This window comes from Solea solea, chromosome 14, assembly GCF_958295425.1.
Source record: "Solea solea chromosome 14, fSolSol10.1, whole genome shotgun sequence".
NCBI lineage: Eukaryota > Metazoa > Chordata > Actinopteri > Pleuronectiformes > Soleidae > Solea > Solea solea.
Genome location: NC_081147.1, coordinates 14,100,585 through 14,128,335, shown reverse-complemented (window position 1 = coordinate 14,128,335; position 27,751 = coordinate 14,100,585). Strand labels below are relative to the sequence as shown.

The 27,751-nt window shown below is 41.8% G+C and overlaps 1 protein-coding gene across 1 annotated transcript in view; it reads left to right on the top strand.

Moving 5' to 3' along the window:
• nexmifb (neurite extension and migration factor b) overlaps positions 1 to 27,751 on the top strand; it is a 46,937-nt gene that overhangs the window by 11,157 nt on the left and 8,029 nt on the right. Inside the window, exon 2 of the mRNA XM_058650094.1 lies at positions 27,274 to 27,404. Coding sequence (XP_058506077.1) covers positions 27,323 to 27,404 — 82 coding nt within the window. The 5' untranslated portion in view covers positions 27,274 to 27,322. The remainder of the gene's footprint in view (positions 1 to 27,273; positions 27,405 to 27,751) is intronic.

Below are 27,751 nucleotides of genomic sequence, written 5' to 3'. Positions count from 1 at the left end.
GAGAGAGGGAGAGAGAGAGAGAAATGGAGGCAGGGAGAAAGAGAAAGCCAGCAAGTCAATACGCTGGTTCATTAGAGCACTGAGTCACAGTGGCCGCTGCCTCGTTTGTTTGTGTTTGTCCAATACTCTGTCTTAAGCAGAGCCCACCACCTCTGTCGGCTCACACTGGCAAACCTGACAGGAATGGACCCCAGGCTGCCTGTTCGCCTGTGATATGGCCTTTTCTGCGCCTGTGACTATTTGGGCATACCAGATTATGAAATAATTAGGAAATCAGTCACTCTAAATGAAGTGAAACGAGGCCTTTTGTCATGACTATCGCCGACGCGGGGCCGAGTTCACATCTCGAACAGCGTCCTTGTGACGCCGCGCACCTTTGTGTTATTCCGCGATCGTGAGTTATATTTTCCATGACCGAGTACATGAGGCGTCAATGAGACATGCGGCGACAAAAAATAGCAGGTCTGGTTACTGTAGTGGATGTAAAGAAAGCATCCCGGTTCTCTGAAATGGAATTTAGAGACAAAAAAAAGAGAGAGGCTCCATTAGGAAACAAAAATAGGATTCTGCAGTTATTGAAAATATGAAAGTAAGTGGATGTTCCAAAAAAACAAGAGGGAGGAGTGTGCTCTGGTCATGGCAAGCTGAGAGCAGACCACTTGTCAGGATATTGAAAGGGAGAGAGAGCGAGAAAGAGAGACACAGGTGAAGCGAAAGGTCTGAAATGGCCTGTTTCTCTCTTCAAGGCCTGTTTATTTTGGATGAAATAGTAATATGACGGTGGGTGTGTGGCCGTCTGGCCGGAGCTGCTGGCTCGCAGGGCCCTCACGGTTCATAGTGACCTCTCATTACCACTGCTTGAGGGAGCACGAAACAGAGGAGATCACTCCAAAGGGCAGCTGTGTAGATGCACCTAACCTTTTAAACCATCGAAATACGTCAACCATACAAATAACTCATTAACCTTATCCATTTAAATGAAAAGCTCCTACTTTTATCCCACACCCCCCTACTTCGCTCTGGTATTAGATTTGCTTAATTGGCCATTGCACATGCTGAAAATGGCAAGCCCCTGTGCTGTGTGGTGTGGTCAAGGCAAGACACACAGCAGTGCAACTGGGATTTGGCTCTCTTTGGCCCCCGACACTTAACAAAGTCCTTTTAAGATTTTTGTGGGGCAGGGATACGAGAGATGAAAAGCTTGTGGAAGTGATAGTATGTGTGCATGTGTGTGGGTCTGTTGTTTAGGAATTGGCCTCCGACTCTGTACAGCAGCACAGGATGCCATTGATTGGAGGAGCTCAATAGCTCGGGCCTTTTAATCACCTCGCTCAGAGGCTGCATTGTCCCACAGGCTGGTGAATATACGCCGCTAATGCCCCTGTGCATATGCACACAGCCACTGGCTCCCAGGCTTCTGCCGCCCCACACACAGACCCACACAGACCCACACAGACCCACACAGCCACTAATCAATAGACCTGATTACCTACAGGGAGCAAGACTGGGCTTTGTTCTCCTATGTCCACAGAAAACCATCTATCTATCTATCTATCTATCTATCTATCTATCTATCTATCTATCTATCTATCTATCTATCTATCTATCTATCTATCTATCTATCTATCTATCTATCTATCTATCTATCTATCTATCTATCCATCCATCCATCCATCCATCCATCCATCCAGAAGAACACAATGTATTCATAAAATATACAACAGCTACACACAAAAGGAATTATTAGAATGCGATGCACCACAGGGACACACACCACACCACAGCTATGCAGAGAATACGGAACATGTTCGACTGACGTAGAAGAAACCGATCACTTATTGCAAGTGCACAGTTCAGATGAAATATTGCAGGGTTGAAGGATTGTGACTGTGTGAAACGTGACCCGCTGCTCTCACACTCAGTGTCAAATCACGACATGCTTGTCCTGCGCGTCTGGAATAACGGTGCCGTTCTGACCCAGTTGTAAATACAACACTTACACTCCAGGCCTCCAAAAATGGAAATTGTCGCTCACTCTCTGTTTTGCACTCTCCTCTCCCTCGATCCGTCTCTCTGCCTACTTGGCTGTCATATCTCTTTAAACTGTTTAGAAATGCTGTACATTGTGTTACAGGGTTGTGACTGATAGCCTGCCAATTTCAGCTGTGGCACATCAGAGAGAGGCGAGCCCCCTCCATCCTGAGCACAGAGAGACACACATGAGAGCCAGTGTGCTGCTCTCACTGATTCCATAATCCATGATTAAGTGTTTCACAGGAAAGCTGCATTTTACTTGTTATAAGTGAGGACCTCTGGTAGCACCGTGGCCAAAAACGGCAGAGTACACGAGCGCTGAGATGTAGGAAAACACCCAAAACTCTCTCCTGGTGTGGTTTATGAGTTGTACATGTGCTGCAGCCTCACGCGGGCGATAGACAAGAATTATTGTTCTCTCATCAGAGATTCTGAGGCCTTTTATAGTTCCATCTACACAGCCTATCAATAAGCCCCTAAGCTGGGTTTCAAAAACTAATAACATCAATGACTTTAAAAGGGAAAACAAATATCAAAGGAAGGCGGTATTAGCGAACTGAGATGGCGGGTGAATATTGAGATTTGAGTTGGTAGATTGTCTGAAGGGCAGAGTTTGGCTGATGTTCCATCCCATATCCTCATCATTATTACCTCCCAGATAAACAAACAGCCTGTACTCACACTCATACGCTGACTGACACCCTGTCTCTGCAGTTTCCTTCTTGTCTCTCAGCGTTTCTTGTTGTTTTTTTTTTTTTTATTCAGCCCTCCCTCTCTCATCCCATCATTCTCCTCCTCTCTGTCTCTCTTTGTATGTCCTTTCTTGTCTTTCTGTCCTCTGCTAACCCCCCTCCTGTCCCTCCTGCCTGCCCCTGTCCTTTGGTTTTGAAGCCAAGTGAAGGAGTAGCCTTCTGAAGCAACGGGAAATAATTTGTGGTTCAGAGAACAAAGGGGGATCTTTACTGTGAGAGTAATGGAATGGATTTTGTGATGTGGATGAAAATCATTTTGAGAATAACAACAGAAGATTATTATTTAAAGAGGAAAAAATAACAAGGGTGAAGCGTCTGTACAGTATAGCCCTCTGTCAGGATCATTACTATTTGATTTTTTTTTTATAAATAAAAAAAAGATTCATTATTATGTTTTGATGGTGTTGTTTTGTAGAAGCTTGTATACAAATGGGGGCGACCGCAGTTTTGGGGGCTAAAAATGCAGTTTTTTTTAAAAGCATCATGTGCAATCCAATACGCTCTGTATTGACTGGAAAATTCCTCAAAGCCCTCACCAGACCTCCATGCTCACTTATTGAGCTGTTATCAATGGGCTGCTTTTGTCTCTGCTCGGGGGACTGTGGATGCATTAGCAGGACATTTATTGTGCTGCAGAAGATGGAATTGTGGAGCCAAAGATGCAGTGGATTTGTCCGCCAAGTGCTCACTCGGTCTCCTCCACTGATATTTTATTCTTTTCCTTGTTGAATGAAACTGCAGATTTCGCTGTTTTGATGCACCAAACACATAATATATAGAAAGTTAAGATAGCCAGAGAACGGTGTGGACAGCGATGAGTGAACTCAGTGGACCGTCTGTGACGCTGACTCTCAAAGTGAAACCTGAAACCTCCGTATTATGTCACTTGTAGTTTTGCGCTGAAGACGTAGAAAAGCAAGTATTCACGTGGACACAGTGACTGATGGGTGACTTCAGCTTTAAGCAGCGGTCTGTCTGCTCTCTGTAGAAGACATGGGCAAACATTACCTGGTTTTCTTCAGATGCTTGTTGCTCAGACGCTCCCTGCATTTATTTTACCTTATTCACATAAAGGCCAAAAAACTTCGATCATGGTTTAAATGAACTGTTTTTTTATTGCTCAGCATCAGCAAAAATTGCTTTTTTCTACAGCTGCCATTTTTGGCTGCGATGGTAATTCCAATGTTGCCATAGCTGTAAGCATTTGATTTTTTATTTCAGAACAATTGAACGATCATTTGAGAGAGAGAGAGAGAGAGAGAGAGAGAACTACAATATACAAATTAGAAATCACTGTAACATGTTGACTGAGCATCATTGTGTTGCATCATTTCTTCCTTTGACTTGTTCATGCACAGGTGACTGTTCTATAACAGAGACTAAAATAGTCAGTCGTGCTGCTGGTTTGTCCAGACCCTCAGAGCCTTCTCAGATTTTTACTGTTTACGGTTTTTGCCATTCTTGCTGTCGAGTGTAGTATATTTTTGAACTTGATCTACTAAGAGCTATCCACTCTGCCTGTTGACCCTTACTTTAAGTCAGTATGCTAAGTGCCACTCAGTTGTGGCCATGTTCCAGGTCAAAAAAACAAATGTTAATTCAACCAAATCTGAGTAGAAAAGTTGGTATTTTGTAGTATCTTTCGAGAAGTGTCCCATTCCGGTTAGTTGCAAGAAAAGATGTTGTGAATTAGTTTTATTAATCACTCAATAATGTGTAAATGACATAATGAAATTAAAATTTGTATCATAACCCTAATCTCAGAGAGATTAACTCCCAATCTTAACTTTAACCTTTACCGTGATGTCCATTATGAGAAGCCAGGCATTTAGTCTATGCGTGGTCTTTGATGAGAGAGGAAGACAAGTCTATCATACAGTATATTAAATATCAGTAACACAGTAGTATTTATGTGCACAGGCTGCACCAATGACTGAGCTTCAACTATTGTGTTTGCAGCAGGTGACATACAGTAGTCATCTCTTCATCTACTGAAGGTAAAATGTACGGTTGTCACGATACCACTTTTATGTGTCAGATAACGACACTGATATCACAAACTACAGTATGTGCCGATACCAATACCAGTCCGATGCAGTGATTTTAGACCTTTTACTTTAACTATGAAGTTTGAAAGTGAACAACACATTAGTGATTTCAAGCTATCGCAAAAAAAAACCCATAATCCTCCAGCTGTGTGACAAATATTGTTCTCCCACAAGCCCACAACTCAGCTAAAATCAGGTTGTGCATAGTAAAGATATACAGGACTTTTGGGTGCATTTGTGCCACAGCAGCAGCCTAACACATGCAACGTCCCGTAAGAGAGAGATGAGGACATGAGTGAGAGCTGCAGATGTCTGCCAAGCAGCTGGAGCGTCTAGTGGCTGTAGTTGTGACAGGCGGAGGACCAGTCGGATGGCAGATATGGATGGGTCAACAAAACATCATGGGATACATTTATTTCATGTGGTTTCATTTACTAAAACCTTACAATGTCGACCTGCGGATGAGTGAGACTTTAAAAAAGAAACTGCAGTCTCTTGACCCAACCAACCACTTCGCCATCCAACTCTTGCTTTTCATATGATGTCACCGATCGCTACAGGCGATAAAAAGTCACATAACTGTAAAATATAACTTTAGGTTGTAATTACTTGCCGCCCACTGATCTTTTCTCTCAGTTAGACCCTTTTGAACAGACATTCAGTGTGTTTACATGCATGTTCATAGTCAGATTTGCAAGTAAAAACGTTAGTCTGACTAAAATGGAGCTAGTCTTAGTTGGACTAACACACCTGGATAATGAATTGCATTATCCAGGTGTGTTAGTCCAACTAAGACTAGCTCCATTTGGTAATTTTACGAGCCATCTTATCGTCCCATCTCGCTGTTTGCCGTTTGTTTTCCCGTCATGTAAAGGTCAACGGGAAACTGAGTCAATACGCACTAGCTTATAGAGAAACACCTGCGAAGGCGGAGTCTGACATACACGGCCAATAAATCGATTTTCTCCTATCTCCACTTCGTTTTGTACGCGACACACACACACACACAAACAAACGAGTGACTAGTGATTTTACACCAGACTCCTGGTAGTTGTTGGTGATTAACCCACGTTTTACGATTGTTAAGTAGTTTTAACTTCTGGAACCTCACCGGAGCAGGTATTATGTACTATGGTATTAGGTATTAGGTATTAGGTACAGGTATTAGGTACTATGCTAGTGGAAAAGTGGTGAGGTGAGGCGAGTAGAGCCGGTGGAAATACGCCATTAGTCGGACTATGGCCTTAGCTTGATTGTAAACGGACTGAGCGCCACTGAAAACAGGGCTGGTTTTCCTCATGAGGTTAAAATGGAGATGCATGAAAATGAGTACTGGAATATTTTGCTTTACAAAACCTATTGGGAGAAAGTAATGTGATCAGGAGATTGAACAGAAGCGTTCAGAAGCGTCCTTCATCCCAGCTGTCATTTCCTCCGCATCTCTATCACTATCTCTGAGCGCCAGGAGAGAGAAAGTGAAATGGGATGTGGCCTGTACATATAGCCATTAATCACAGGCGCAAAGGTAATAAACACTCTTTGGTGGTCATTAGAAAACAGTTCTATTACAGAGGTTACCGTGTCTAGCAGTTAACCTTCTCTTCTTTGATGTATAGAAGCGTGGGGGTTTTTGTGTGGGGGAGGGGAGGGGGACATCCTCACCTAGGCTGGAATGTCCCCTTCAGCAGCTTTTGAATCGTTGTGCAATGATTGTGCAACCTTTTGTTTCCCTCCCCTTAATGCTCTTGCAAGCTCCCCCCCCCCCCCCCCCATCGTACCCCTTCCCCTCTTTTTCCTCCCTCCCCCTTGTCATCTGAAATGTGCCCTGCATAAGTGGAGGCAGCTGCTTAAGTGCTGAGAGAGGGAGGAAAAGGGGAGAGTGGAAGTGGAAGGAGCGAGGTAAGGGCCGAAGAGAGAAAGAGAGAGTCTGACTCACAGTTAGATTTGCTTTCCCTCCCTGAATGCTGCAGCATCTACTCCTCCCATTGCTCTCAAGGTCTCTCTCTCTCGCTCTCCCTCTCTCCTCTGTGTGTGTGTGTGTGTCTCGTTCTTTCTCTCTCGTACACAGACACATGTGCTCATGTATGCAGGCACTCACTTTTGCAAGCATAAATAAGCTGGGTTCAGTGTTTTACTTCAAGTTGCTGTTGTTGTCGAAAATAATGTTTTTGTATTCCGCTGCCTTGGTGCATCATTGACTACAGAGACTTTATTGTCTTCTCTCTTTTTTTTTTAATATTAAATTTTAATGCGGAGCCTCATGATTTTTGCGACCGTATTCTACGCAGTGTCGTGAGTCAGCAGTGATGGTATGCACAGGGCTACTGATGAGTTAACGCACACTTAGAATAGTGACAATTGTCTCTGGATCTTAAGGGCAATTTGGTGAGTTTGTGCCTTTGTCTTTAGTGCTCTTGTGGCTCTGGGCATCATAGCTAAAAGCACACTCACCTGTAGTGGAATTACACTGTGGCAGCAATGCTAGCAAAAGCCTAAAGGCTTTTATCAGCTGTCATTCACACAGGAGAAGGTGAATACAGGCATCAAGGCCACCGCGGCTTGGCTCAGGACAAAAGCCTAATGCTGGGCTGTAATTGTCAGGTAACAAAAAAAAAGGCATCTTACAAGGTCAGAGTGGCACTGCGATGAAGTCGATGTTCCAATGACAAAAATGGTACCGTAGCCTTGATTTGGATCAACAAATGCACTCTCAGAGGCAATGCTGACATTAACATCACATTCATCACGTCACTTGGACGATGAACGCCTTTTTAAAAGAAAATACATTTCAGGCACTTTGAGATCCCTGCATAGCCTCATACTCACTCTACATTTAAAAAAACAAAAAATGATTTGTGAAACTGTGGGAAATGCGTTGTGTAATAAATAGTGTCTGGCTTTTGTAATTCTCGTGTGATAATGTTTATTTATGTATCGTGAAGGAAATTGTGGACATTTTGGGATGTCTCCTTCTCAATATTACTGAACTGGACACCCACATTGGGTTTATTTATCAGGTTAATCTGAGACCATAAATGGTCAGAAAGTGAAATACTATTGATAAAGTTTCACAATAGCACAATTTGTAGTTGAGGAAGTCTTTAGTCATCATATTGTGGTATTTGAAAACAGACCAGCCTGAGACCAGCATCGTGGAGGCGACTGTGACTGATATCGAGTCAGTGAATAGGGTTAATGTGCTGCGGAGGTATCGCTCTGCTCTGGAAGTGGGAATGTTGTTGGTGTGCATGTACAGTATTTTGTCTTTCTCTTTTTTTTTGATGACCACATGCTTAAAAACAACAACACACAAGCATAAATTAAGCATAATGATGACTCATTTTGCTGCTGTGCTTTTAGCTCATGTTTATTTTTTCGGGGCGAGAGCTGAATTTAAATTGACGTTAACATGAATATTTTGACCCGAGGGTCAAGGTCTCTGACTTTGCATAAACTGAGAGGCTCTGATTGATATTACTGAACACGTCTTTTAGGTCAGTGAGGTCTGTGAGGAAAAAAAGCACACGGCAAAAACTGTAAATATACATTTGTTCTTTAGTATTATGGCCTGTGGCGTATAGTCACATATTTTTATTTCAATTGAATGTCTGGTGGCATGAGCCAGGTTTCCATTAAAATGTATTGCAGATCTTAATAGTATTTTTACGTGTATTTCTATTCACAAATTCTGGGTCAAGAGATGTGGCTATGATGCTGCATTTTGACCTAAATGAACAGTGCCAGTCTGTCTGTTACTTAACTGTAAGTTAAGTCATGTTGTGGTTTCCTCATCAGTTCCACTCAGCTGTTTCCTCTGTTCTTCTATTTTTTCCATCGCAGGGAAATAAATGCAGGACATCAACTTTTCTACCACTCTTACGCTGAGAATATTTGTCTGTTTTTGTACAGTGATGGTTTGCTTACTTTAATTTTGTTTAATAAATGGAAGTATATAGAGCTAATGAAGTCTGCTTCAGATTTTTACCATTTTAATTTCCAGACTCAAGCAGCTGAGTTTTAGTCTTGATGGGCAAAAATAGAAACTTTTGAAAAAGATGAACCTTAAGGGTTCTTAACGGCCACAACTCCTCTTCCTCCTCTTACTGTGGCCACACATGCCCATTGTGCCTGAATGGTCACATGATTGTTGATGTTTTCAAAGGCTCATCTAGATGCAGATTGTTATTCAATGACAACACCATTTTCAAATGAAGATGTAGACACACGGCTGTAACCTCAGTTAGGAATAATTTATCAGCAAAGCAGCTTCAACACTGCCAATCAAATCCACAAAACTCATCCCATTCAAGAGCAGATGATCATTTCCTGATATGGTTCATGAACAGCACAGATTCTCCTACATGGAATATGAAGTGAGGGGGATTCTGTCACAGTGGTTGTCTGTATTTTAATGTTATTATTATTATTATTATTATTACTATTATTAATAATAATAATAATAATAATAATAATAATAATATTTTTTTTTAAATACTAAGATGATTAATAAGCAGTTACTAGCATAATACTGTTATGTTTGTGTTTTTAGATCTCATCAGCTGTTGTATCACATACAGGATATACAAATAATTAACAGCACTTTACACCAAACCTCATAATGACTCATTGTCCAACACTCAACAATGATACCCAGTACCTGCTGGGTATCATACCTATTTTACTCGGGCATTTCTTTGCATTGCTGCAATTCCCATAATAACATACACGTTCATACGGATGAAATATTTCTATATTATTGTCATTTTCGTCATCTGCACAAAAACCTTTATGGTAAGAAAATGTGTTTCACTGGGGTGCTTTTAGGGATTCGTAAATTTCATAGAATTAATATTTTTCCGACACCCTGCAAGTAAGAGAAAATGTCCACGTATAGCCAACCAGCTTTTGTGCCATAATTGTAGCCTGATATATGGGTACCAAATGAAAGCTTTCTAACAGTCACGCACAGTATGTATTCAGTGAAGGTGTCAAGTGAAACACTTCTCATTCACTTTGAATGGAGCAGTGTCACCGACTGCACTGTGGTTTCTTTGCTTCACTCTGCTCGCGTTAACAGTAGCGACCGACCGTTTCGTAAAACAAGGATTTGTTCCGTATTTGAAAGATAAAAGACGAGTTTCAGTACTGCAGATAAGGAACGCACTTTTTTTTTTCTAAATTAACCAAGTCAATGCAAAACCATGACAGAAAAATGACAGATTAGTCCGCTAATGAAGATTGCGCGAGTTGTATGAAGGGAAATAAAATCCTCCTCCTGCTGTCGGGCCCCTTCCATCTATCTGTCACTCATTACCATTATCCAACAGAAAACTGTTTCACTGTGAGTCCTGTGTATCGTAGTAGACGCCAGGGATGTAAAGATACAATGGTGATAGGAGGACACTGCTCAGGCTACAAAAAGAAGATTGCAAAAATATAATAAAAATGTTTATGTCAATTTTCTATAATAGATTTTAGAGAGTTACATACATATAAATACTGTGGTCAAACAGCGACAACTGTATCTTTTAATCAACTGTGAAAGTGACGTGAGACCTGCCCACTGTCGAGCGTTAAAGCGCTGCACACATAGATAGGTGTGAGGGTCAGAGGGTGTCACTTGCTGTACAGATATCATCGCTTTACATATACAAATTGATTATGGTTATTATTATATATTATGATTGATTACTGTCATTTTGGCATTTATTGACATTTTCATAAGAATACATTCATTCACAAGGAAGCGGTTTAAAAAAAACAAAAGAAACACCTTCTCTTGCAATCCAGCCCTTTAATCTGAAAATGACGAAGGCCCTCTGCTCATGGTTTTTCTTACATCTGTATACAAACAGACACAAGAGCAGCAAACACAGCAATGCTTACAAACAGACACAAGAGCAGCAAACACAGCAGTGCTTTACCTCATAGAGCAAAGTCACAATTGCTCAACATTGCTCACCTGAAGACGTGATCTGTGACGTTATGAGTCCACGTAATGAGGCTGAGTGGAAAAGCTGGCGGCGCGGCTGAGATGCTTCAGGATGAACTAGAGCTTCTATTTGACTCTTAGCCCATGCAGTCACTCGTGCCCGGATTTGATTTACAAACGCTGTTGACCGTCTTTGACAGTGACTTCATTTGGAAGAACTAAGATGTCTTGAAACAGTGTAATCGAAGGGTGATGCTCGGAGAAGCTGCCATCAATGTGCATTACAACCGTCACATGACATTTAGAACGTTTACATATGGAGTTAAAGAGGTTGCTTGTTTGACTTCTATCCTTTATATTCTGGGGTTGTATATTCTTAGTGTTTCTTACACCACAACTTACTACTATTATAATTACTACTATTAGAATAGAGAATAGATGAGCATGTGCTATTTTTCGATATAGATAACGAGTGGACGGTTAATGAAATGACATGTGCATCGTTGATAAGGCATTATTTATATTACTCCTGCCAGAACTACAAACACCACATACTGTTGTTATCACAACATTATCTGTAAATTACTGTTGTATTAACACTGCTCCAGTCTGTTGTACCTGGCTGACACTGCATCACTGCAACTGCTTACCAAATACATTCAAAATAGGACAAACGTCTGCATATTCATGCACAAATGACTGAACTATATGGTGTTTACCTTGATCCTTTCCGGCTGCTGCCTCTCTGCAAAGGCCTGTACTTGTACATGTCAGTGTTCCTGCATGGAAAGTCCCTTTTACACTCATCTTCAGAATTTAAACACAGATAGCGGTTCAACTAAGCTGCCTTATGTGACAGTAATTTACAAGATTGACTGCTGATCTGGGTTAATCAGGTTATTCCTACCTTAATTTGACAAACACGAGCCTGGATGTCAACGTGACAGTTGAGGTAATTGCAGTATTGCCTTAATCTGGTTATAATGATAATGGAAGGAGGCTACAGAGGTGTAATTACCCACTACCCTACATTTTAACATTAGAAATAATAATAGCAAAAACACTGTATCTTACAATAGAAAAGACAGTTGCCTGCCTCTGCCTCTAATGAAATATAATGTCGCGGTGATGAAACACGTGAGCCTCCTTGACTTTATTTACTCTGCGCGCTCCTGTGTGAGTCTATCTGTGCTGTTACTGGGGGAAACGTCTCTGAACTGAATGGCTGTCCAGGGCATCGAGGCAAAAAAAACAACGCACAGAGTGAGCTGGAGAAACAGCAACACACTAGCAGTCAGGCCCTGGCCTGTGCTCCGGAACATTGTGTGTACATCTGTAATCTTACCCCCTGGGTTCACAGCAGAACACCCCCCCCCCCCCCACCTCCCCTCCCCCCTCTCTTTCTCTTTCTCTTTCTCTTTCCCTTTCTCTGCCATCATCACCATGTTCTCTCTGCCTCTCATTTGCTCCCGGTCCACATGTCCATTTTTCGCTCTCTCCTTTTCACTCACTCACAGTCTCATCATCACGTCATTCCCTTTTTCTTTTACACAAAGATATAGTCAGGCAAATACACCCACACACTTTCTCACATTGACACCCATACACAAACACACCAAGGGCCTTGAAGACACATGCATGTGTGAAGATCACAGTCTTAATGTGTCACAGCCACTACAGCCTGCTCGAGATTTTCCTATTAATTAAAATGTGGCAATGATGTAAATAAAAATGTTTTCCATTTTGGGGTCATCTGCGGCACCTTCTTCATAGTTATATATATATATATATATATATATATATATATATATATATATATATGTATATATGTATGTATGTATTTGTACGTGTTGAAAAAGCCTGCATTTATTTGTTGAATTGAAGCAGAGTTGCGAGTGTTTAAATATACATGAAGCAGAGGCTACATGAATGTGATCCTGTCCTGGATAGTGAGCAGTTATGAGCTGTGTCATGTGTCGGTGCTTTCGACTGCTCTGTGCAGGGCTTTCATCAGCCTCTGCCTCTGCCACTGAGACGTTGCCTCTTCCCTCCCTGCTCACAGCTCCACTTTACACACTGTTATAAGGCATTCATACTGTCTCTCGCTCTCTCTCTCTGTTGCCTCAAATGTTTTGCCGCACCACTACATTGCAGTCCAAGTGTGAATGCCTGCTTGTGTCAGTGAATGTGAACGTGTGCAGCTCTTTGATGTGCACTGATGTTATTTTAGCCTCGGTCTCTGTCTCGCTCTCTCTCTCTCTCTCTCTCTCTCTCTCTGTGTGTGTGTAGTGTATTTAAAAACGATGTGAATTTTAATGATTTAAGGAAATGAAAGCTAATTTAGCTTTGTTTATCGCTCACTCCTTTGTCTTTTCTCTGACACTCCAGCTGCGCGGAGTGATCAGCTTGTAGCAACAAGGATATCTTGTGCATTGACATGTTGTGATAATCCATGTGATATATTGTCAATTGCTGGTTAATACGTACCGCTGTGTCTTTGGGGATTAGACGTGGCTGTCATGCTCCGCGTGAAGATTTCACAAGAACAAGCTGCCACCTGAACTTTAATAAATCTTTATTGTTTCCGTCGCATTACCAATCAATCATCCTTTGATGCAATTACAATTATATTTGTCTGGTTTCAAGATTTCTGGTTATACCTCTAATGGAAGGCATTATAAAACACATCTTTCAAGCTCCCACAGAGTTCAAAACAACAGGAATGTATTTTTCCCTCACTTCTTTTTCTTTTCTCCAAGAGCAGCAGCTTTCACAATTGAATTTGAATGCCATGCTTTTAGCACCAGGGTTGTTTGATTATCTACAGACAGGGAGCTGTGCTGGATTCCATTCCTTTCATCATGCTTTTACCAGTGTGAGCTGGCTCCCCTGTTGTACGTTATGAGAGGTGATTTTAGTGCCTCTCCCTTATGTAGATGATTTTGGCTGCCTCTCCTCACTCCAGCCTTCAAGACGTGGATATTGGTTGTGACAAGGGACCGAATCCCTGCTACCTTCGCGCTCACTAGTCTGTCTTCCTGACTGCTGGATATTCTGGGCCACATGCTAATGGGAGTTACACTTAGTAAATGGGAGGATGCTGGATGGACTAACAGGTGTTTTAAGAATGAGGCTCAGTGACAGGAACAGTATGTGATGTGGATATTAACTGAACTATTCTCAGTTAATAGCCACATCAGATGACAGCGGTCCAAGATATTCATTAAAATATATTATTACAGGATGGAAAAAAAGTGCCTCAAGCTTCTTTAGATAGACAGATAGATCAATAGATAGATCGATCGATAGATAGATAGATAGATAGATAGATAGATAGATAGATAGATAGATAGATAGATAGATAGATAGAATAGATAGATAGAATAGATAGATAGAAAATAAAGTAAAGATGATTAATGTGGGAAGTCCCTGTATCTCACTTATAGCACTTTTACATGGCAAGCACCTGCACGGTTCCCATTCTGACTCTATTTCCATTCAGAACCTGGGTGTTCTCAGCTAACCAGCCACGTTCACACCAGTTAAGCAGAACCAAACTTCCACTGCCCTACGTCATCAACGTCAACAACGTGGCCGAAAGTAAACAAGACAAGAGGTGACAGGGTAGACTGTATCGAGCCTTTATGAACTTTCCTTCCGTTAATTCAGATATTTGGAGATATTTTTGGAGACCACTGCATGTGCTTCATTTTCCATCACCAGTTTGCATTGACACGCACGCTGATGACATAACGATTTTATAAGGAAAAGCCAAGTAGTTCCAAACCAATTTATTTTCAGTGTGAACATGGCGGATGGTTCAAAATTTGGTTCGGGAATAGGAGCTGTGCTGGTGTGAAAGCACTTACATTTGACTTCTTGCCTCTTTGACTTCCTTAATTTGCGCCATAAAAGTTCCTATCCAAGAATCCAGAACCATGTGATTATCTCTCTGGCCCAGTAGAGCTGCCCAAAAGCTCAGCCAGTTTTCCCTTGGATGCGTCCATTGCATGCGCAGTGCTTGCATAGTTACAAATATTTAAGAGGTCTGCGTCCAAGTGCCACCTCACCTTTTCGGAGCTGTTGCACCAGTGCCATCATTTCTGGCGCTCTTACACTGATTTACACTTCCTTTGCCTAAAGCCACTGGATGTGCGCACATACACTACCAAGGACTCTCTGGACTATTTCTGGTGCAACTTCACCTTAGACAAAGCACCGACATGGCCAAAGACGTTATAAACGACTAAACTAAAGACTAAACTAAACCACATTTTCATTCATGAGTCGCTATTTCAGTCTGCATTCCCACAGGAGAGCAATCATGTTTCTGAGATGATGCTGAAGTTTGAACTATGAAGTCAGTCGTACAGTGTGCGATAATCATGTCTCTTTCCCCCTCTCTCACCTGTGTCACTGACTAAGTCGAGGGCTTTGCATGATTGCACGGATGAGTGTTTCCCCTCAACGCTGCATTGCTGTTGTCCACTTGTCCCTCCTTCATCTGTGTAATTGTATGCATGAAATTTCAACTGTACATCGCTACTACTGCCGGCACGGTGTCTGCCCCTGCAGAAAACCAGTCACCGAGGGCTATTTTTTTTGGTTATTTCCTTAGTCTGGAATACGTCATGAAAGATTACACAAACAGGTACTAGGTAGGTTGGGGTTTTTCTTGCTTCTCCAGGCAAATAAATAAATTGAAAGCAATGCAGGCTGCATTTGTCTCTGCTCTCTCCTTTGCTGAAAGCGATAAAATAGCTGAGTAGAATAAAGGAGATGCTTCTCTCTGTATCACACTCCATCAGCATTATTTAGCAGACCTGCCAGTTGCTTTGTACGGCACTTCTCTCTGCCAAGTAGGCGACTGGCGAACGACCAGGGGCTAGTGACAACAGGCTACAGTGTAAAGCAAGGAGAGCTGTGTGGATGAGCCAAGTCTATTCATTCCCCTCGGCTGCTGAGTGAAGCACAGAACTCGTATCTGCTCTCACTGCGGTGAACACAGCATTTATGGATCTCTTTTTATCATAGGCTGTGCTGAAAATGATCATAAACCTGGCTTATCTTTTTTAATCATAGTAGAAATGCCATTGTTGCATCACTAATGGGTTTACAATACTAATAGTAGATATTTGTTAACCCTGAAGTTAAAAGCATCACAATACGCATGAGGCTTTGAGCTTGTTACGCAGACTGGATACTGTACTGGACATGAATCATACGTGTCAGCGAGGATGTAATAAATACATGTTGTGTTTGACATCCATCAGCCCTCCTCACAGAACCTATGGAAACATCCGCAGTTGGAGCCTGGAAACAGAAAAGTGATTTTTTTTCTTTTTTTTTTTTTGCTTTCTGCTGTGTGTCACAGATGGTGGGAAAGCCTTTGTAATGCTAATATAATATCACACTGTGTCGGCCTATCTCTGCAGTTTGCTCTGTGCACTATGCAGCCCGACTGTGGAGTGATTTACCAGTATGCAGAGAAAAAGACCTCCCTTGGTTCACACTGAAAAGGCTGCGTGCTTGGCCGGTCCTGCCGCTTGGCCTGCTGTGACTGGGCCCGCCCTGACTTTATTGATTCCATGGTATGTCCAGAGCTGCATACTTCTTATTTACTCACACACTGACACGTTATGTAAGCCTATGAAGAAGGCTCACACTCTAATGTATTATGCATTAAAAACAGCAGGGAGGACATAGTGGTGGGTTATTTAAAAACTCAAGGGCAAAAAAGGAAAGAAAGAAAGAAACAACACAAAGTTGTCTCTCTCCTAACGAAAGCAGGTGCTGGCAGTTAAATGCACCTGACCGTTTCGTATTGCGCCGCTTAACGCCACAGTTATGCCACCTCCCAACACAGGGGCCAATGACAGGCTACCTCCTTTGGTCTGAACCAATGACTCTGTGCCTCTTACCATGGAAGCAAGTCAGCTGCCAGAGGGAAGGAGACGGGGACATTGATGTCTTTCTCTGGCTGTGCCACGTCACATTGTTGTCTATTCGATTTCCAGCCCTCTATTTGAATCACAAGGGGGGAGCGTTTCATATCCTTGCTGGGAGAAGAAGGGGGATCTTGTCTATCTGAAAGAGCATGCTGGATTAAGGGGGTTATTTCCCCAGAGGGGGGGATATGAGAGTGAGTGTCACTCAGACAGCACTCACTCTCAACCTCCTCTGCCTCTGCATGTTGCCGGGTAGCCCCGGCTTTGACTTCTTCCCTCTCCTCCTATTTCTCTGCTTCATCATGTAATCCTTAGCTTTTTGCTCTCCTCTTCCTCTCTTTCTCTCTCTCTCTCTTCCTCCATCTCGCATACATCCGCTGTTATTGTCTTCTATCTTGTCACACTTCCTTCCTCCTTCCCCTGCTGGTTAAACGCTACCCTACAGGGAATGGAGAATTGTGTGATTTGGAGGATGGTTGTTATTCCAATCACACCTCCGATGCAGCGAGGGTCCAGTAAAATACAGAATAATTGGCAGGTTCCAGCCACTACAGCCAGCAGTTCTATTCTTATGCATGTGTGTATGCATGTCTGTGTGTGTGTGTGTGTGGCTGTGATGAGAGGTAGCTATTGTAGGTGCAGCATTCAGAGGTCATTTCATTAATTACTAGCTCTTGTGTTGTGTTTGTGAGTCTGTGGTGATTACATGTACGGTGCTGTCAAAAGTATTTGCTGCAAATAGAAAAGAAAACGACCAATCCCCGTTGATTTAACAATTAAAGGCACATTTCCACAAACCATCAGCTAATCCTATAACACATTTTTTACTCGAGATTTGACTCGGGTTTGTGTTTTTTTTTTTTTTATTAAAGTCTTACTCAATATTTTGACTTCTTCATCATAACCCACTCATATTATTTGTGCCTGCAGTGCAATTGCAATCCTATATTTCAGACAGCAGAGTAATGGGGCAAATGGTGCCGATGTTTGGCAAATACACACACCTAATTAGCTGGGGGTCGTCCCGGGGCAGAGGGCAGAGGGCATAGGGCAGAGGCTGCGTGTGTTCACCCTCTGCCTTCAGTGAGTGCCTGAATGATGGGACTCTGGGGGTGACCACTGATACACGTCAATGAAGTCAAGCAGGGCAGCTAATCAAGCATGTGGGGTATAGGGCTGGGGACAAGCATCAGGAAAAAACAGTGCTATCTGCTGGCAAACACATTGACCCACAGACTTAATGGTACATGTCTCCCATAGGTGCACTGCTCTATCGATTGGCCATTGATGGCTGTTGTAGCCAACACAGATATTGAGTGTGATTTTGTTTTCCCATCACTTCCACTGTAGGCAGTTCTGTTATTGCTGAGGTTGAATTAAAATGGATACAGCATAGCTCTGTGTCACTGCATTTGCCATTTTTTTCTTTCCCTACTCAAAGTGTGATTGGCTTGCACGGAGGCCAGCACCATAGCGACCGTCATCACTTCTTGTTCCGATGCCCTTTCCCTGTGATACAGCCTCACCTTTAAGGGCTTCTCATTTTGAGGGACCCTGCTTTTAAGTTCTCACACAAACAGACACAAGTGCTGCATATACACACACAGTATAGCCACACTTTTGAAACAAACACACACGCACGCACATGCACATGCACGGTCAAACGCATCACTGTATAATAAAGCCCCAGAGCCACAGGCTGTTCCTTTAAAATAAGGTGCACGCACGCACACACACATATGTTCACTTGTGAGGAAAAGGAAAGGCGGTGGCCCTGAAAATTGCATAAATGTCAATTATTCTCGAGCGAGTGGGAGAGAGCTATAGAACAAAGTGGCGGTAATAAAAAATATTGATCACTTCAACCCATAATGTGTCTGACAGGCATTGTTGTGGCAGAAACAGGCATTGACAGAGTGTAAACCTGCACGACGTTATGACACTGTATTCACACTGATCACTGCAGTATAATGTGTGTGTCCCCCTCCCCCGGCCTGATTAAGATTTGGCAAAGCAAACGAAGCGTAGCTCTAATAAAAGCACCTGCTGGAATTATGATAATTATATCTCTGAGGGCTGACCTTTTTTTTTTTCCTCCACTGTTGCAGTCAAGATTATTCGGCGCTTGCATTGCGAGTGTGTGTGTGCGTGCGTGCATCAGTCAGGAGTCTGCAGGGTTGGTCATGATCAGTAGTTTTGGCTCTGTTTCGGGGGGAGGCATCTTCTGTATTTATCACCACTTACTCATACATCAGCATCTTTTTGACTGTACTGAGTGGGAGCTGTGTATGTGATGAGGCTGTGTGTGTGTGTGTGTGTGTGTGTACGTGCCTGTGCGCTGAGGTGCAGAAACTCATTAAATACGCAACGGTTTCATAAGACTGACCCTCTATGTGCAGTGGGAGGAACAAACAGATTTGCACAAATGAGCACATGAATCTGTAGCGTAAAGGTTTGCGGCGTGCTCGCCGCAGTGTGTGTGTCAGCAGACGTAAACCTGCCGTGCATTTCCAATATCTGTGATCAAATTGTGTAGCTTTACATGCCTTGATCTGATTCCCCCTGTTTCCGTGTGTTCTGGGCTTGTTACAGCAACCTCAGGCGAGTTAAGATGTGTTTTTGTTAATGTCATCACATTCACTGGGTTCTGTCCTGTACTCCCATGCAGCACGACTAGACTGCTGTACACGGGAGCATGGATATATCCATGTGTTAGTGAGGATGCCATTGCTTCTGTCTCATTAGCAGCAAAGCTGAGGCCCTGAGCTGCTTCTTGTGCTCCATTGGGACAGCTGATGAGGCCTGACTATGTGACCTTTAACAACCTAATCAACTTTTAACACCTCGCCTACTGCCTGCCTTATTGCCATTCTTCTCTGTGTCATTCAGAGGTTGGGCCCGTCCCCATTTAGAATCTTTTTTTTTTTTTTTTTTAAAGCAGGAGTGTTGTTTTGATTCATCATCTGTACACGTAAGAGTGAAGCAGCATTGTAAACACATGCAGCAGCAGCAGCAGCAGCAGCAGCAACAGCAGCCGCCTCTGGAGATATACAGTGTTGTATTGTAATCTTCCGTCTCCCTCCTTGCTCTCATTCTTGACCTTCCCACTGCTTATTTCTCTCCTCTCCTTATCTCTTCCTGTCCTCTTTTCCTCGGTGTTGAAGAGCTCAGCTTGTGCCGATGATAAACAGCGAAACCGACATATTTATCTGTTAATGTACAGCAATTTAAAAGTTTGATGTCACACAGCATGTGGCTGTTCATGCACCAGACAAGAGAAACTAATGAAATGGTTATTATTAACTAAATGTTGTGCCTGCACATACAGTAAAGTCAATTTTGAGAATCACAAATTACCTGCTGTCCTATTCTGTTAGGGAATGTATATCTTCCAAGAATACACATATCGCCACAGCAGCGTACATATGATACATGTATTATCTTTAATCCGAATAGGTTGAATTGTGTAATATTATTTATTAGTGTTTAAAGACACTGTAATGATTTCCCTGTAATGAAAAATATAAATACAGTTTCATGTGATTGTTTGCGATAAATACAAACCTATGTGAAGAGCAGGATCATTAACGACGTTATGGCGATGACTGAAAAAATGTGTTTTAATGTCTATTTTTTTTTTTAGATTGTTAAACAGGTGCAGCCTTCTGTCTGCAGTGAAACATAATTCGATAAGATCACACAGTAGATGATGAATGAATGAATAATAAGTCATGAGGGAAGATGCAGCCCCCCATAGGCACATTAACAAACAGATCACAAGCACAGTATGCTGGTGAGTTCGACAGGATTATCAACGTGAAATATCGATGTTTTTTCTTCATTCACGATTATCATAAAATTAGTCCAAGGTGGATCATTTGAATGAAAACTCTGCAGAATCTTTGTAGTTTTTGTTTGGATGTCTACTCTGCTTGCTGGTATGGTGCAATAGAGACACAAGCTGTAGTTAGTTTGCCACAAGTTACTGCTGATGAAAGAACATCCCTGACATTTGTACTTTAAGCAAGCAGCTCATACGTTTAACAAGAGCCGGTATAATCTTAACACGTCAATCCCCGCACGAGCAGTGACTCACTTCTAATTTAAGAAAAATAGAACAACATTAAGAGGAGGAGGAGGAAGATTCCATAATGCCTTCTTCATCGTGTTTGTCCTCATTTTTAAGAGCCAACGAAAAAAACCAACAAAAAAACGCACATAAACTATTACCTTAGCATAGAACGGCAGAGCAACCACAGCTGGGCTTACGTTTGCTCACAGTCTTAATGGTCTTAGGGATCTTATTGCAATATTGACGCACTCGGGTATTCTTGAAGTTGAAGGTTTATTGTTAACCTTATAAACAGCCGCCTTTTTTTTTTTCAGTAAAAACCTGATCAAAATGATTAATTCAAAGGACAAATAAAGTTGATTCCATTAACGTCAATATTGCAAAAACAATAAGAGGACATTGCGCAGAGGAAAATATGAACACATATAGGCTGAAAGATTATGGAAAGCAGATGAGATCGTTAAGCCACACACTGAGCCGTTTAAGTCCTGAATCACTCACATGTGAGGACTTCTGCAGTCTCATTAACTGCAAAACACTAATTGACGGAGAGAAAATGCTGGGTTGTGACATACATCGGGTGGCCTGCACCTGTATACTCAGACAGACACGAAGGCCTCAAATGTAACAGCAGTGATAATTGTCTCGGTCTGGTTCTGCCGGTTGTACTGTGCTGATAAGAATCCAGTGCTATAATCCTGATTTATACTGAATCTCTTCCTATTAGATGCTTCCTGGGCTCTCCGGCCGCCCGTGATTGACAATGATTATCTCCAGCAGATACCATATCTTTGTCATCACTAGGGCCATGTCAGGGGATTTTAGGCGAGGACGTGTGATCAAACACAGCACCAAACATGTGGCAGAGAAGGTGCTCGGTGACAGAGTCAGATGTCGAAGCACCGTCGAATTAAGACACACAGATAAGGACCATGGGCTTTTCTCTTTTTCTCTCCTTTTAATGGGTCAGAGACAAAATCTCCAGTGGTGGCACAGATATGACCTGAGAAATAATCTCCATGACAGAGTCAGTTGAAGCTTTGTGTTGAGAAAGAAATACACTCTCACATTGTAGATATTTAAAAACATGTTTATTGTGTGTACGTGTGCAATAAATAAGGGTTGAACTAATATCATTTAATATAATTGAACATAATTGATCATAATATAATTTTCAGTGTTGTTGTTCAGATGATGTAAATCAAAGTGAATATAACATCATTATTCAAAGCTGCTTTAATAATCACTATATAAAAACAAGCAAACAAAACCTATAAATAAAAAAGTATTGAGACTAACCATAACTAAAACGCTGCATCAAAGTCAACATTAGAATATATAGGCTTGCAAAAAAAACAATGTCCAGAAGCACAAAGACAATATATTTTGTTTAGTGCTATAGTAAAAAATTCACCTTGTGGACACAAGTGCAACTTCAAATAAATGACAATCTAGCTCTGTCAACACAATTAAAAAATGTGTGATGTCAGTAAAAACCTACTGTGCTTACAAATAGTTACACTGCCTTTAAAGTTTGTGTTGTGACGTGTATGAGTGTTTAGCTGATAGTCAGGGCCGCGCGGAGGTTCCTGGTCGGTCCTGGCCTATGTCTCCGGTCTGTGTGCACTTGTCATGTCCTCCATGTATTTGCTTCTCTCCAGTTTCTCCCTCAGTCCACGTGGACATGCAGATTAGGTTCATTTTAGACTCTACAAGGCTACATCGACTACACTCACACTTTTTTTTTTTAATTCAAAAACTGATATCTGACATTTCAGAAATGAAGACATTTGAAAACCAGTGAATCAGTTACCCGCATTCACTCACTGATTGTTTTTTTTAATCAACTTTCAGTGTTTAGATTCACCGTCGTCAGTCTCATAACAGTAATTTGTGTTTACTTTTCACCGTTATTGTTTCTCATTTTCTTAAAGAGCAGAGACTCAGGTTCCTGTTTTACATGCATGCCCAGTGGACTTGAATGTCCATGTGACAAACTTTGTCAGGTGTGAATTAGGGCTGAAGAATGAATTGTTAAAGCCAAAATGAGTGTCAAAATACCATTTTAGATGAAGATTATTGTCTCGATCCATACACATCTTATTCTACAGACTGAAGAGAACACGTTTGTTTCTCACAGATCTGCACAAATATCACGCAGTAATCATTTTAAATATGTCTTGAGAATAATGATGTAAATATGACCGTTCCCTCTGATATCACGAATCATATCGCCATCGCAATTCCTGTCAAAACAATCGCAATTAGATATTTACTTTTCTGAATGTAGACGGTATGGCATTTTCAAATGAAAGCAAAGTAACATTGGTGTAGCCGAAATTGTCTGTAGGTGTGAATGAGTGAGTGTATTGTGGTTGGACACTTCACGGACTGATGACCTGTCCACGGTTTAACCCTGCTGCCTTTGTCAGCTGGGATTTTGCTTTTCCCGCGATGCAGATACAGAACACGCGTTTGTTCAGAATGACGGTCAAAAGTCAGTCGGCTGAGGTGTCTGTGATGTGAATAGAGAGGAACGCAGTTCTGCCGTTGACAGTGCTGCGTCTTTGAGGTCGAAGGAGGAGAGAATTGACATATGAGTTATGAGCTGCTGACTTGTCCTGTCGTGACCTGTTGAGCAGAACAGTGTCAACAGATGTCACATATTTGTGAGAGAGAAACAGAGAGAAATCAGGAGTGATGGAGCGAGGAGCGAGTGATTAGCAGAGGAGGTGCTAGAAGACTAGATATAAGAAAAAAATCCTATTGGGGTTATTTATATATCATTCATAATTGGTATGACAGATTTTTTCCTTAAAAAACAAAACAGAACCATACAGCTCTGACATTTTTTGAGTCTGTCAACGAACTTATTTTCATATACGAAGAGAAAATTAATCACAGTGCTGTTTTATCACCCATTTTATTGTCACCAAATAATTGCAGTGACGTTCGATTTGGATGTTGCACTTGATTGTATTGTGATTTCTATTCATTTCCTAAAGGAAACACACCGAGGAGCTCATTTCTGTCAACCGTCTTCCATAAGTTTCTGATTTAATTTGGACATTTGGATGTGAGTCACTCTGTAGTTTTCTTAGTAGTTTTCTCTTACTATATCATTGTCTGTTTGCTTTCTTTTACATTTATTATTACCTCAGTCAAGGAGGTTTATGTTTTCATTGCTGTTTGTCTGAGATATTTGCTCTCCAAGCACATTCTAGTTATTATTACTATTATTATTATTATCATTATTATACTTATTATTATTATTATTATTATTGTTATTATTAGTATTAATTTACTCCTTATGTGTGACTATTTGGCCCTTTCTTAACTGCCCATAAACATCTAAACAACCACATTAGTAACACAATGCATGTAGGCATGTAGATGTGCTACTTCAGTTCAAACCAAGCATCACACTTGATGAAAGGTGATTTAAGTGACTTGGACTTTTTTTTAGACTATAGACTTTAAGGTTCATAGAAAAAATATCCAGAAAGCTGCAGTTCTGTTTGTGAAAATGCAGAGGAGAATGGCCAGGCTGGTTTGAAATAATAGAAAGGCAGCAGTAACTCAAATAGCCCCTTGTTACGAGCAAGATATGCAGAAGACCATCTCTGAACACGCAAGGCCTTGAAACAGGTGCACTACAGCAGCAGAGGGCTTCACCAAACACTTTATTAAGTATACGTGAAGAAGTGGCCAGTTTCTAATAGTGCCGCAAGCTCCCAAGATGAAGAGCATTACTATGAGTTGCATACAAGGAGGACCACTCAGCCTACCAGTGAGCCTGCTTTGAAATTGAATACCTGTGCTAAAAAGTGGACTCACCATGTCAGCGCTTTCTGTTTGGCCCAGTGTTCCCTGTGGCACTGTGTCCTCTTTGAGGGCTCCTCTGTCGGGGATTGATTCCCTCGCCCCTGACTCTCCCCCTATGTTGATACAATGAGCCTTTTGTAACTACCTATACTACTGCTGTGCGACCGTGCCCGTGTATTTTCAGCAATTATACTTGATCCTACTCCAGCCATCCTTCCTGTCGCTGCTTCATTGGAGAAAAGTGCAATCGAATCGAAGAGAAATGCAGTGAAACGAGAGGACCTGCGAAGAGGCTTGCAGGAATTTGATTGCGGTACTGATAAGTTCCATATAGTGCGAGTAAACATGTCCTTATCTTGTTATCCAGCTTGCACATTAACACATGGGGTTTGGAGGAGGGTTTAAAGAATAAATCAAATCCTAATCATTCTGTTGGGCTTTCTCACTCCGTGCTCTTTGTCTCCATTTCTGTTTCGCATTGTGCAAAGAACCCCTGTGCACATGCAAGAACAATGGAGAGGTCAGAAGTACTAGCCATTTTCCTACACCTGCTGAATGCTTCAGAAATGAGTGCACAGTGATTACGTGCCCTAATGTGTGGTGTTTAAAGAGCAGTTTCCTGCAGCAGAGTTAAATGGTGGTGCCCTCTGTGAAGTATTAATGATGTGGATGGATGAATCAGGTCAGCACAAACCCATTGATGGCAGCCGCGGTGCTCCCTTAAAGCTGCACCAAGACATCAGGCTTAACCGCTTGGCAAATTGGACATGCTTGTTGGCTGTAGCTCCAATTTATGTGCACTCTCTATTGCAGTTAGTCCATCTTCATTATTGAAATGGCCTCTCGTCAGGTCTTGACAGAGTGGTAGAAATGGTAAAGGGAGGGAAAGTGGGGGAGCATAGAGGAGAATCATGAATAATGTGGAAAATAAACACATTTGAGGCACCGGTGCTGGCTGGCATGAGGGGTATTGGAAGTGTTTTGTTTTCTCTTGCTGTCTCTCTCGATCTCTTTCTTCATGAGATTGTATACGCAGCATAAACACACGCAGACTTTTCTGCACAACCACACACAGCTCTAGGCATTCAGCTCCAGCAGGACTTCTGTAGCTCAACCTGCATCTCAGCTGTGTGTTGTGTCACTGCCACTCTGGTGACATACTGCTCAGTTGCCACAGCCTATTTTTTAATAGGGTGCTGCTGCTTTTCCTGGGGATTGTTGCATCGATAAGGCAGGGCTTAGCTCATCTGGGTGAACAAGTTCAGGAGGAGGTAGCCAATTCCAGCGAATGCTTTGTCAAAACAGATGTGCTTATTGTCAGAATTCGAATTTCACTTCGGTACAGCGTGACCTCAAAACCATCTCTTCGCCGGACTTCGGGTCTAGGGCTAATATCGCTCCTCTATGAAGAGAAAAGCAGGTTTCTGAATAGGTCTATTTACAGGGACCCTGTACCTGCTACACACATGAGCAGATGCAATGGCTCAAAAGGTAATTACCCACTGAGCCAGTGTGTCTGCATCTATAAGCTAAAGCAGGGGTTCTCGTCAGGTAGCTCTCCTGCACAGGTCAGTGAACAGCTAATGGCATTTAGAAGCAATAGGATGAAAGAGATGGCACTTGTTTGTAGTCAGCCGCATACTACCGTTGTCTTATTGTCTGCCGTCTGTCTTAATCTCCCAGCCACTCTTTTCACACCGCAAGGAGATCATGTTATTACATCCCCTCCCCTGGCTCATTTGTCATCCTGCAGCACAACTCCTCCAGAGAAGGACTGCGGCAGCGGAAAGAAAGAAACAATATAAACAGGCAGGAGGCCACAACATCAAATGATCATCATCTACCGACCCGTAGTCTCTGATACTTTAATTTTGCTTTCAGGAATCACACAAGGTTAAAATGCATTTCCTTCTTTGTGCCACCTCACTCAATTTCAACCGGCTGACAAACTCTCTCCTCCCTTCTCGCTTTACCTTAAACGCACTGTTTTGTACTACATAGTACCTTGTGCACTGCATCCTGCTACATATACACTCAGTCATCCCCATTCTCTTCTTTCACAATCACTTGCAACAGTAAAAAGTATTGTTAGTTTTCACAGTTTGCTGTCACCGCCACAGCCACGTCTCTTTAATCTCTCTTCTTTGAGCCGAGTTGGTTTTCTTGCTGCCGAGGCGCATAGAAGGGAGGGAGCCTGCTAATTACAATAAACAAATATGCTCAGAGCCGCCTATGTAAGGTTCGCATAGGTTAACAACTCTGCTATAAATGTTAAATGAAGCTTAAAATAGGATAGTATGGCATACAGTTGCCATAGTGATCTCAGATGTGAATCTGTGTGTACTCTACTTGACAAAGTTTAAATTAATTTTAGACACAGATCTTTGATACAGCGAAGAAACGAGTGGTTGTGTGGTTGCGCAGGGGCCTGTTTGATGTCCCTGTCATGTTCAGAGCTTTTTCTACAATTACTGCAACTGTGTGTTTTTTTGTGTCTGGTGTCAGGCATTGTTCTAATGAAATCTAATACCATTAATGTTTTTTTTTGTTTTTTTCTGCATAGACACATGGTTGTCACCCTTTAACAATTGCCTCCATACTCACATCTCTTCTCTCTCTGCCCCCATCTTCTCTGTTTCTCTTTGGCTGTCTCTTTCAACAGGTGGGACAGTCAAAATGATGCGTAGGAGGTGCAGTGTTGAGTCGTATTGATGGATGTGTTAACAGACAGCAGTCTCACATTGATTGTGAAGACTTCCGAACCAGAGAATGCAAATATACTGGAGACCACAGGTGAAAATTATTTACTGTTTTATGTATATGCATGTATGTATGTATGTGTGTATTTTATTGTTTGTTTTTATCGCATGTAAACAAAATATCCATTCAACGTAAAAAGTGCAATGAAGATGAAAACATTTATTTTCTGTTTAATTCTTTAAAAATGATTTCTCAAAATGCTTAGAGATACTGAACCATTGACCCTTTTTGACATTTTTTAGAATAAATGGAAGCTTTATTACAACGGCTTGAAAACTTTGAAGACACAATTGGAAGAAGCTTTCTTGAATTAGCCTTTCACCCTCAGTTTGAAGCTCTTTTTGGAAGTTAAAAAAACATAATTTCTTTTCATGTGACAC